This window comes from Ranitomeya imitator, chromosome 3 (assembly GCF_032444005.1).
Source record: "Ranitomeya imitator isolate aRanImi1 chromosome 3, aRanImi1.pri, whole genome shotgun sequence".
In the NCBI taxonomy this organism is placed as follows: Eukaryota; Metazoa; Chordata; class Amphibia; order Anura; family Dendrobatidae; genus Ranitomeya; species Ranitomeya imitator.
In genome coordinates, this window is record NC_091284.1 from 117,765,078 (window position 1) to 117,778,279 (window position 13,202).

The 13,202-nt window shown below is 46.5% G+C and overlaps 1 protein-coding gene across 1 annotated transcript in view; it reads right to left on the bottom strand.

Annotated features, from left to right (window-relative positions):
• Positions 1-12,040, bottom strand: part of MYO1C (myosin IC) — a 203,604-nt gene extending 191,564 nt beyond the window's left edge. Inside the window, exon 1 of the mRNA XM_069761329.1 lies at positions 11,892-12,040. Coding sequence (XP_069617430.1) covers positions 11,892-11,981 — 90 coding nt within the window. The 5' untranslated portion in view covers positions 11,982-12,040. The remainder of the gene's footprint in view (positions 1-11,891) is intronic.
• Positions 12,041-13,202: the final 1,162 nt, after the last annotated feature.

Here is a 13,202-nt window from a genome sequence, read left to right on the forward strand (position 1 = left end):
GTGTGCCAGGGGTTAATGTGCCGGGGGCGGTCCGTGACCGCTCCTAGCACATAGTGCCGGATGTCAGCTGCGATAGGCAGCTGACACCCGGCCGCGATCAGCCGCGCTCCCCCCGTGAGCGCCGCCGATCGCGCTAGACGTACTATCCCGTCCGTGGTCATAGGGGCCCACCCCACCTCGACGGGATAGTACGTCTGATGTCAGAAAGGGGTTAAGTTCAGGGCAGCGCCTGAATCCACAAATGCCATGACAGAAAAGGACGACAATGAGCAAATCAGGGTCACAGATAAAAGAAATTTAGGCTGTACAGTACTGATGGTAACAGAGCTAGCGACCCTCCTAGTACGCTTAGGGCAATCGGAAATAACGAGCAGAATCACCACAGTAAAAACACAGCCTATTCTGACGTCTGAATTCCTGCCGTTCTGTTCTAGTCAAAATCCTATCACATTGCATAGGCTCAGGACTCTGCTCAGAGGACACTGCCATATGGTGCACAGCTTTGCGCTCGCGCAGACGCCGATCAATCTGAATGGCTAGAGACATAGATTCGCTCAAACCAGTAGGCGTAGGGAAGCCCACCATAACATCTTTAAGGGCTTCAGAAAGACCTTTTCTGAAAATAGCAGCCAGAGCATCCTCATTCCATTTAGTGAGCACAGACCATTTCCTAAATTTCTGGCAGTATAATTCTGCCGCTTCCTGACCTTGACACAGGGCCAACAGGGTGTTTTCTGCATGATCCACAGAATTAGGTTCGTCATACAATAATCCGAGCACTTGAAAAAATGCGTCTACATTCAGCAATGCTGGATCCCCTGATTCAAGGGAGAATGCCCAGTCCTGAGGGTCACCACGCAGCAAGGATATGATGATTTTAACTTGCTGAATGGGATCACCAGAAGAACGGGGTTTCAAAGCAAAAAACAATTTGCAGTTATTTTTAAAGTTCAAAATCTTGGATCTGTCCCCAAAAAACAAATCAGGAGTAGGAATTCTAGGCTCGAAAGCCGGAGTCTGGACAACATAATCTTGGATACTCTGTACTCTTGCAGCAAGTTGATCCACACGAGAAAACAAACCCTGAACATCCATGCCAGAGCATAAATCCTGAACCACCCAGAGATGAAGGGGAAAAAAAAGACAAAACAGAGCACAGAAAAAAAATGGCTCAGAATTTTTTTTCCCTTCTTTTGAGATGCATTTAATTCATTTTTGGGCCACTTGTACTGTTATGAACTGGTGGTTTAGGAGCAACATGGGACGAGCTCTGAAGGAGGTGGTACCTGTACTGACCGCAGTCCCTAAGCTCAACACAACACTAGAAGTTGCCGTGGGATGCTCCTGTCACTCCCTAGGCACCTCGTCACAGCCTGAGAACTAACTACCCCTAAAGATAGAAACAGGAAAACTATCTTGCCTCAGAGAAAATCCCCAAAGGATAGATAGCCTCCCACAAGTAATGACTGTGAGTGGAGAGGGAAAAGACATACACAGAATGAAACCAGGATGTAGCACAGTGTTAGGGCTAGCGGAACGCACCAAATAATAAGACAGATAGTGTATGGTGCGTTCGCAGCCCGGGGTCCACCGTGCAGAGATGGAACCTGCTGCTAAGTAATGATGGACTATATGGCGGTACTCATAAGTATACACACGTGGGTTAAACTTCACCCAGCGTGAAGGAAGCGATCCTGTTGTGTCACAGGATCGCGGTACCGCACATAGAAGGCGAGCAAGTAGTCAGCGAACTCAACCCCAACTAGGATTGAAGTCCGATTAGACCCTTGCTGGCACAACACCGCAACTGGGTGTGTAAGGAAGCAGAATAACAATATTAGGGCACAAGAGTGCATGCGGTGCCGCACTGACGAACGCCACTAACCACCCAGGCTTGGGTAAGGAAAGCACAGAGGAAGTGCACGGCGCCGTACTGGCGGACACAGCAACTGGACGCTGTAACGTGTGATTAGTGCTGTAGGATAAGTCGGGCGCTAGATAGCAACCATACACCTTCCGCGAACAGACATTCAATAGGGAAGGGGTATCCAAGGACGACTTGCACTCACAACAAACACACGTAAGCAAATGTACACTAGCGCATGGCCGTGCGGTCATGCGCAGTTTATATAGTTGCAGCACAGGAAGTGGCCACAGAAACTTTGCCCTTCCAAGACCTGCCAAGAGGACCAATGGAATGTGCTGCAGAGCCTGAGCACATGACCCTTGATCTCCAACGGGAGATCTTGCCCTGGGCATGCTCAGTGTGTGCAGACAAGGACTTAGTCCCAGAGAAGTCCGCTCGCTGCTGACCAGCACTGGCTTTAATGGCAGAAGCTGAAGAAGCAGCAGTAACTCTCTGTACAGAGTGAGACTGAGCAAGACGCTGGGACCGACATCCCTGCTGAGCAGACTCCACTGCGGCTGGATAAGAATGGGAGACCGCAGCGGAGATGGCCCGAGATTCCCCCTGTGCAGAAGCGGGAACTCGAGACCTAACATTACCCCCCCTCCTAGGGCCCCCCCCTCCTTGGGCCTCGCTACGCTCGAAGGCAGCAATGAGCTGTGGGGCCCGAATGTTTTCAGCAGGCTCCCATGACCTGTCTTCTGGGCCATAACCCTTCCAATCCACCAGATAGAACTTTTTGCCGCGTACCACCTTGCACCCCAAAATTGAGTTCACCTCGTAATCGTCCGTAGACGAACCCGATGTCCCGGCAGATGACTCGGAAAACCGGGACATGTATACGGGTTTCAAGAGGGACACATGAAAGGTGTCGGTGATACCCAAGCGTGGAGGAAGAGCCAAACGGTAGACCACAGGATTAACCTGTTCGAGAACCTTGAAGGGAACCAAGTAGCGAGGAGCAAACTTAGTGGACTCAACTCGCAGCCTGATGTTACAGGCGGAGAGCCACACCAAGTCGCCAGGAGCAAAGGTCGGAGCGGGGCGCCGATTATCATCGGCGGAGGACCTCATTCTCTCCTTGGAGGCCCGAGGGGCATCCTGCGTGCGGTCCCAAATGTCCCGTGCCTCCACAGCCCAGTCTGCCACCCTGGAGTCAGCAGAAGACACAGGCATGGGCACAGGAACACGCGGATGCTGGCCGTAATTTAGGAGGAATGGATTCTGACCGGTGGAGTCGGCTACGGCATTGTTAAGTGCAAACTCTGCCCACGGTAGCAAGGATGCCCAGTCATCCTGCCTGGCAGAAACAAAATGTCGTAAATATGTGACCAAGGTCTGGTTGGCCCTCTCTACCAACCCATTCGTCTCGGGATGATATGCCGAAGAGAGATTCAACTCAATACTGAGTAGACAACAAAGCTCTCTCCAGAATCGAGACGCAAACTGGGGACCCCGGTCACTAACAATTTTGTCTGGCATACCGTGTAGGCGAAAGATATGCTTGACGAACAAGACAGCCAACGCCCGTGCAGAAGGTAGCCGTGGAAGAGGCACCAAGTGCACCATTTTGGAAAAATGGTCGGTGATCACCCAGATAATGGTGCAGTTACGAGACTTGGGTAAGCCCACCACAAAGTCCATCCCGACCATCTCCCAGGGCCTGTCCGCCACCGGCAGAGGAAAAAGCAAACCAGCTGGCCGTTGCCGAGGAGTCTTGTTCTTGGCGCAAGAGACACACGCCCGAACATACTCTGCGACATCACGAGCCATATGCGGCCACCAGTACGTCCTCGCCAGTAACTCAGATGTCCTTTTGGTACCAAAATGTCCACCCACCCTGGACGAGTGTGCCCAAGAGAGAACCTCCGGTCGCAAATTGGATGGAAAAAAAGTCTTGCCCGGGGGCACAGACTCTAGCGAAACCGGGGCCACAGTTCTCAAGCTCTCGGTGGGGACAATAAGCCGAGGCTCCTTTTCCTCCTCCGCAGATGACACAACGGAGCGAGAGAGAGCGTAGGCCCGAATGTTCTTCTCCCCAGAAAGAAAATGGAGGGTGAAATGAAACCGGGAGAAGAATAAGGACCATCTGGCCTGGCGAGAGTTCAACCGCTGGACTGTCTGCAGGTACACCAAATTTTTATGGTCTGTGAAGACTTGGAAGGGAAAACGTGCTCCCTCCAAGAGATGTCTCCACTCCGAGAAAGCCAACTTCATGGCTAGCAACTCCCTGTCCCCGATGGAATAATTCCTCTCTGCTGGTTAGAAGGTCTTGGAGAAAAAGAAGCAAGGATGCTTCCGACCTTGAGCATCCTTTTGGAAGAGGACTGCTCCAGCACCAACAGAAGAGGCATCCACCTCCATGATAAATGGCTTATCAACATCGGGGCGATGTAGGATGGGAGCGCTAGCGAAGTGTGACTTTATAGAGTTAAAGGCCTTGGAGACCTCCTCAGATCACAATTTGGGATTCGCCCCCTTCTTGGTGAGGGCAACCAAGGGAGCTACCAAAGTTGAGAAGTGCGGAATGAACTGGCGATAATAATTAATGAACCCCATAAAGCGCTGCACCGCTTTAAGAGAATGGGGTTCCTGCCAGTCCATCACAGCCTGTAGTTTGGCAGGATTCATAGCCAATCCCTGGGCAGAGATGATGTAGCCTAGGAAAGGTAGGGACTCCTGCTCAAACATACACTTCTCCAACTTGGCATAGAGGGAGTTTGCCCGTAGGAGGTCGAAGACTTTGCAAACATCTCTCCGGTGGGAGTCAATATCTGGAGAGTAGATGAGAATATCATCCAGATAGACTACGACCGAGGTGGAAAGCATATCCCGGAAGATATCGTTCACAAAGTCTTGGAAAACGGCTGGGGCATTACAGAGCCTGAAGGGCATCACCAGATATTCATAGTGCCCATCCCTGGTGTTAAAAGCCGTCTTCCATTCGTCCCCCTCACGGATGCGAATCAGGTTGTAAGCACTCCGCAGATCTAGTTTAGTAAATACCCTTGCTCCCCAAAGCCTATCGAAGAGCTCAGATATCAAGGGCAAAGGATACTTATTTTTAACGGTGATAGCGTTAAGACCCCTGTAGTCTATGCATGGACGCAATTCCCCATTCTTGTTCTGCACGAAGAAGAACCCTGCCCCAGCAGGTGACACTGACTTCCTAATGAATCCTCTTGCCAGATTTTCCTGGATGTACTGTGACATTGCCTCTGTCTCCGGGAGAGATAGCGGATAGACTCGACCCCGGGGAGGCTCAGCACCAGGCAAGAGATCAATAGGACAGTCATAGGGGCGATGGGGCGGAAGGATCTCCGCCGCCTTTTTGGAGAACACGTCTGCATAAGACCAATACTGCTTGGGGAGAGAGGAAAGATCTGCGGGTACCTCTGTAGTAGCAACCTGAACGCACTCCCTCTGACACCTACCCCCACAAGATTCACCCCATCCCAGGATTCTGCCAGAGGACCACTCAATATGAGGAGAGTGGTACCGTAGCCAAGGTATTCCCAACAGGACCTCATCAATTCCCTCTGGAATGACGAGCAGAGATATAATCTCCTGATGAGATGGCGACATGGACAGAGTAAAAGGGATGGTCTGGTGTGTTATCTGTGAGGGCAGTGTCGACCCATTCACCACTCGTACCGTTACTGGTTGAGCTAGCATAACCAGGGGTATTGCGTGACGTTGGGCGAAGGCAGAAGACATAAAATTGCCCTCCGCCCCAGAATCCACGCAGAGCTCTACCGAGTGGGAGAATGAGCCTATAGTAATTGTCCCCTTAAAGGACAATTTAGAGGCAAACGTCGCCGTGTCTAGTGTACCTCCACCTACTGCCACTAGACGCTGACGTTTCCTCGACCGCTGAGAACATCTGGTGGCTAGATGTCCTGACTGCTGGCAAACATGACAGACCTTGAGTGCACAAGCGGTCCGAGACTTAGATCCCGCTTGTGACACTTCCCTGGCCTCATGTGACTCAGGAACCAGGACCGGAGATTCCAGAGGTTTGGCGAAGGTAGGAGCCAGCCGAAACCTCTGCCTACACTGGGCTCGCTCTAACCTCCGCTCGTTAAAACGGAGATCAATTCGAGTGGAGACAGTTATTAACTCCTCCAGTGTGGCAGGAATCTCCCTAGTGGCCAGAGCGTCCTTAACGTGGTCAGCCAGGCCCCTCCAAAATATGGGGATAAGAGCTTTATCCGACCAATCCAGCTCAGAAGCTAAAGTGCGGAATTGGACGGCAAAATGACTGACCAAGGACTCACCCTGAGTTAATGCCAGCAGTTGGAGCGCAGTATCATGGGTGACTTGAGGTCCTAAAAAGACCTGTTTCAGAGTGCTCAGAAACAGCGGAGCACTCTGCACCACATGATCACCACGCTCCCACAGCGGCGTAGCCCATTCCAACGCCCTGTCCGAGAAGAGAGACACTATAAATCCCACCTTAGCCCGCTCTGTGGGAAAACGTGCAGCCAGGAGCTCGAGGTGAATAGAGCACTGACTCACAAATCCCCTACAAAACTTGCTATCACCAGAAAATTTTTCTGGCAGCGGGAGGCGAGAAAATGTCGGAGCAGAGGTGGCAATGGACAGGGTTGCTGCAGCCACGCTAGCAGCCTGTACAGCAACTGCGGTAACATCCACAGCTGAGGTTGCGCTCTCAAGAGCCGCCAACCTACCCTCCAGCTGCTGGATATACCGCAAGGATTGCTGTTTGTCCGTCATTACTAGCCAGACCCTGGCGCTAGTGTAATGTTAGGGCTAGCGGAACGCACCAAATAATAAGACAGATAGTGTATGGTGCGTTCGCAGCCCGGGGTCCACCGTGCAGAGATGGAACCTGCTGCTAAGTAATGACGGACTATATGGCGGTACTCATAAGTATACACACGTGGGTTAAACTTCACCCAGCGTGAAGGAAGCGATCCTGTTGTGTCACAGGATCGCGGTACCGCACATAGAAGGCGAGCAAGTAGTCAGCGAACTCAACCCCAACTAGGATTGAAGTCCGATTAGACCCTTGCTGGCACAACACCGCAACTGGGTGTGTAAGGAAGCAGAATAACAATATTAGGGCACAAGAGTGCATGCGGTGCCGCACTGACGAACGCCACTAACCACCCAGGCTTGGGTAAGGAAAGCACAGAGGAAGTGCACGGCGCCGTACTGGCGGACACAGCAACTGGACGCTGTAACGTGTGATTAGTGCTGTAGGATAAGTCGGGCGCTAGATAGCAACCATACACCTTCCGCGAACAGACATTCAATAGGGAAGGGGTATCCAAGGACGACTTGCACTCACAACAAACACACGTAAGCAAATGTACACTAGCGCATGGCCGTGCGGTCATGCGCAGTTTATATAGTTGCAGCACAGGAAGTGGCCACAGAAACTTTGCCCTTCCAAGACCTGCCAAGAGGACCAATGGAATGTGCTGCAGAGCCTGAGCACATGACCCTCGATCTCCAACGGGAGATCTTGCCCTGGGCATGCTCAGTGTGTGCAGACAAGGACTTAGTCCCAGAGAAGTCCGCTCGCTGCTGACCAGCACTGGCTTTAATGGCAGAAGCTGAAGAAGCAGCAGTAACTCTCTGTACAGAGTGAGACTGAGCAAGACGCTGGGACCGACGTCCCTGCTGAGCAGACTCCACTGCGGCTGGATAAGAATGGGAGACCGCAGCGGAGATGGCCCGAGATTCCCCCTGTGCAGAAGCGGGAACTCGAGACCTAACACACAGGAGGCCAGTCTAGCTAGATAGATAGGACAGGATAGAATACTGTGCGGTCAGTATTAAAAACGACAAAAATCCACACAGAGTTTACAAAAATCTCCACACCTGACTAAAGGTGTGGAGGGTAAATCTGCTTCCCAGAGCTTCCAGCTTAACTGAATTAATCCATACTGACAAGCTGGACAAAACATAGAAAGCACAGAACGAATAAGTCCACAACCTGTGGACAGAAAAGACCAAGCAAGGACTTAACTTTGCTGAACTGGTCAGGATATCAGGGAAATCCAAGAGAGATGTGAATCCAACCAGGAACCATTGACAAGTGGCACTGGCTGAAGGGAAGAGCCAGGCATAAATAGCCGAGCAGAAAGACAATCAGTGGAAGCAGCTGCAGACTGCTAAATCCAAGGAGCAGCCATACCACTTAAAACCACCGGAGGGAGCCCAAGAGCAGAACTCACAAAAGTGCCACTTACAACCACCGGAGGGAGCCCAAGAGCGGAATTCACAACAATTATGGCAAGAAAAAAGCAGCTAAGTAAAGAAAAACGAGTGGCCATCATTACTTTAAGAAATGAAAGTCAGTCAGTCCGAAAAATTGGGAAAACTTTGAAAGTGTCCCCAAGTGCAGTTGTAAAAACCATCAAGCGCTACAAAGAAACTGGCTCACATGAGGACCGCCCCAGGAAAGGAAGACCAAGAGTCACCTCTGCTTCTGAGGATAAGTTTATCAAAGTCACCAGCCTCAGAAATCGCAGGTTTACAGCAGCTCAGATTAGAGACCAGGTCAATGCCACACAGAGTTCTAGCAGCAGACACATCTCTACAACAACTGTTAAGAGGAGACTTTGTGTAGCAGGCCTTGATGGTAAAATAGGTGCCAGGAAACTGTTGCAAAATAAGAGAACAAATAAAGGTGTAAAAATAAAAAATAGACAAAAGTATATAAAGATGCACATTTATCATACTGCATGAGCTGGAGGGATGAATTTGGCACTTTTTACATTGTCTAAAAATTGGATAGTTTAAGTATATCTGCTTAATTTTTTTATGAAAACCAGATGGCAATTCCAAAAAGAAAGCCATGTTCACAAAAACTAATTTTCGGTCAGTGTACTGTCCATGAACAAAACTGGACAGAGCTGCTAGCAGAGCCAGTCACTGACGTGAGAAATCACGTGTTCATGTGAACTTGGCCAAACAAGGTATATGAAAAAGTTTATAAATCTTTTTTTTTCCAAATACAAATATACGGTAAGTTGCTGCTTGTGTTGACTAAATAAGATTAAAATAGATAAATCTCCGGGTCCGGATGGCATACACCCACGAGTACTAAGAGAACTAAGTAATGTAATAGATAAACCATTATTTCTTTTTTTTTTTTTTCTTATTTTATTTTTAGTGACTCTATAGCGACAGGGTCTGTTCCGCAGGACTGGCGCATAGCAAATGTGGTGCCAATATTCAAAAAGGGCTCTAAAAGTGAACCTGGAAATTATAGGCCAGTAAGTCTAACCTCTATTGTTGGTAAAATATTTGAAGGGTTTCTGAGGGATGTTATTCTGGATTATCTTAATGAGAATAACTGTTTAACTCCATATCAGCATGGGTTTATGAGAAATCGCTCCTGTCAAACCAATCTAATCAGTTTTTATGAAGAGGTAAGCTATAGACTGGACCACGGTGAGTCATTGGACGTGGTATATCTCGATTTTTCCAAAGCGTTTGATACCGTGCCGCACAAGAGGTTGGTACACAAAATGAGAATGCTTGGTCTGGGGGAAAATGTGTGTAAATGGGTTAGTAACTGGCTTAGTGATAGAAAGCAGAGGGTGGTTATAAATGGTATAGTCTCTAACTGGGTCGCTGTGACCAGTGGGGTACCGCAGGGGTCAGTATTGGGACCTGTTCTCTTCAACATATTCATTAATGATCTGGTAGAAGGTTTACACAGTAAAATATCGATATTTGCAGATGATACAAAACTATGTAAAGCAGTTAATACAAGAGAAGATAGTATTCTGCTACAGATGGATCTGGATAAGTTGGAAACTTGGGCTGAAAGGTGGCAGATGAGGTTTAACAATGATAAATGTAAGGTTATACACATGGGAAGAGGGAATCAATATCACCATTACACACTGAACGGGAAACCACTGGGTAAATCTGACAGGGAGAAGGACTTGGGGATCCTAGTTAATGATAAACTTACCTGGAGCAGCCAGTGCCAGGCAGCAGCTGCCAAGGCAAACAGGATCATGGGGTGCATTAAAAGAGGTCTGGATACACATGATGAGAGCATTATACTGCCTCTGTACAAATCCCTAGTTAGACCGCACATGGAGTACTGTGTCCAGTTTTGGGCACCGGTGCTCAGGAAGGATATAATGGAACTAGAGAGAGTACAAAGGAGGGCAACAAAATTAATAAAGGGGATGGGAGAACTACAATACCCAGATAGATTAGCGAAATTAGGATTATTTAGTCTAGAAAAAAGACGACTGAGGGGCGATCTAATAACCATGTATAAGTATATAAGGGGACAATACAAATATCTCGCTGAGGATCTGTTTATACCAAGGAAGGTGACGGGCACAAGGGGGCATTCTTTGCGTCTGGAGGAGAGAAGGTTTTTCCACCAACATAGAAGAGGATTCTTTACTGTTAGGGCAGTGAGAATCTGGAATTGCTTGCCTGAGGAGGTGGTGATGGCGAACTCAGTCGAGGGGTTCAAGAGAGGCCTGGATGTCTTCCTGGAGCAGAACAATATTGTATCAAACAATTATTAGGTTCTGTAGAAGGACGTAGATCTGGGTATTTATTATGATGGAATATAGGCTGAACTGGATGGACAAATGTCTTTTTTCGGCCTTACTAACTATGTTACTATGTTACTATGACTGCTTGGGAGCGCAATAGCCAAAAACATGCTGCTAATGTATAGGCCTTGTTTAATTGTGTTTGTCAATGTTCTGCAAATACATCATATCCCATAGTGTTACAGGTAATCAAATCTGTTTCATTTTGATGTTAAAAAATTTGTAATTAAATAATAAAAATTTCATTAAAACCCGTGGTCGTAAATATTCTTCAAACATATTAAAGAACACTACATTCAAGACATGGGTTTCCTGCTTAATTTCTTAAATCAATTATCTCTCTCTCGCTCATTAGTTGTTGCTAAACTACAACTACCAGCATGCCCTGACAACTGCATAATGCATTTATTCTGAGCATAAAACTGTAGTTGATGGGAATTATTCCATGTCTCTCTATGCATGTACAAAGTGAAACTGAAATGATATATGCATTGTATGTTACTCATGTCTGTAATGCACTGATCTATGTGCATCAGTATTTTTAGTGGTCACCTTCATAGTAAAACCACACATTCAATTGTATTTATCTTACGCATTTGTATAGCGCCATTATTTCCGCAGCGCTTTACAAACCTCATCGCTGTCCCCGATGGGGCTCACAATCTAGATTCACTATCAGTATGTCTTTGGAACATGGGAGGAAACCGGAGAACTCGGAGGAAACCCAGGGAGAACATACAAACTCCTTGTAGATGTTGTCCTTGGTGGGATTTGAACTCAGGACCCCAGCACTGAAAGGCTGTAGTGCTAACCACTGAGCCACCATACGCAATTGTCCATGTGTACAATATTTGATTGTTGCAGTGCCGCATCCTTACATGTAGAGCTAGGATCGGAGTTCCATTTAACCATTCTATTACAAAAAAAGAGAAGCGTAATTCCTATAATAAACAGATCCTTCACATGAAGCACAGAAATGGTGCTGGGATCTGTTTGATATTCATTTGGGTGTTAATAATTTTAATGGAAAAATAGAACAGCATGCTGACCTTTTTCTTAAAGTATAAATTACAAATCTAAATGGAGGCTCAAACACAAGTGTACACCTAACCGGAGACATTATATATGTGGATATGAAGTCTATGTCTCTTCAACCACCTTCTCCTTAATCTCTGACACTTATGTGTCTCACCATGACGGGTTATTGACTAGAAAAATTTCATAATCAACCTAATCGTTGCTATCCAATCGGCATCGGTAAATGGAAGGCAGAATTAAACAATAGTGGCAGCATGCGTAGACTCGCCCTATAAAGATAAGTTAAAAATATGCAGTTTCCAAAGCTTTGAGCTAAACTATAATGTAACCAAACAACAAAACTAAGAAAGCGAGATATGTAAAGGAAAAGTAGTCAGTCTTACTGTTTTGCAGTTGGGGCACATGAAGTCTCCATCATGGTTGACCACTCGAATGATCTCTCCGGTGGGTATACATTCTATCTTGAGCTCCATTTCTTCGAGAGTAAAAAGGACGACTGTGTGCTATCCAGAAAATGGATTGCTATGCAAAACCTATCACCAATTTAAACATGTACTGTACTCCTTACAACTTACTAACCAACTGCGGTGTCTAGACTATAGCCAGAGGGTTTTAGGGAAGTTAAGGAAGGACTGGAAATCTCATTTCTCTGAGAACAGTTATTTTAAGTGGATAATCCGGAATTATATGTTTATACAAAGTCAAGGTGAGAATGCTGACAATGAAAGTTCACGAGCGCTTTCCTGGAGGTCACAGATGATTCCTATGAGTGTCAAGACTTTCAGAAGCTTCTTATTTATTCCCCTGCTGAATATACTGGACTTAATGAAAGTTCAAAGTCTCCTTCGAGGCCCCTAAGGAGGTCAAACTGTAATGGACATGTTTGTGACTTGGCATGTGTCCACACTTAGATATTGTTAGTTGGTTTATATACATGCCCATTCTACATTACTAGTTTAGAAAAGGAAAGGTAAAAAGTTCAGTTTTACCAGCCAGGAAAAAAGTGCTCCAAGCTCCTCCATTACATATCTATATATAGGATTATTTAAAGTAAGCTATATTTCATACGTAGTTCCAAACATTGGGTTTACAGTAAAATAAATCCATGCAGGGTTCACTGTTATGTCTCCTTTATGAATCTCTATCTGTTTATGCAATATGTTTGTGAAATGTGTTTGGACAATCAGGCTAAAGATCCGTTTTTAAAAAAAACTTTTGTTAACATTACAGATTTTGCATTGGACGCATGGCCGTGTATCATAGTTTAATAAAAACTTGACAAATCTCAAAAAAAAAAAAATAATAATTTGTCTAGAAAGCTATAAAACAGGGATTGGGTGTTCCCTTCCATATGAAAGTAAGAGGATGTAGAAGTCAAGGGGCACTAGAAAAACTTCCTTTAATGATTAACGGGGGAAACTACTGTAAAAACATTGTTATAATGTCACGTTCTTATATGCAGAAAACACCCAATCATAATGTGGTTTAGATAAAACTATAACTACTATAAACACAATACATTTCATTAATTCTAAATAACATAATAATAACACCCGACTCCTGTTACATTATTTGCTCATTTATAACTTCAATGACTAGCAATATAAAGCGATCATGTGAATGAGCACAATGCAGTTGTGAATGTACGAAGATTTATACACCAATCTTTCTCTCACTAAACTGAGACGGAGTAA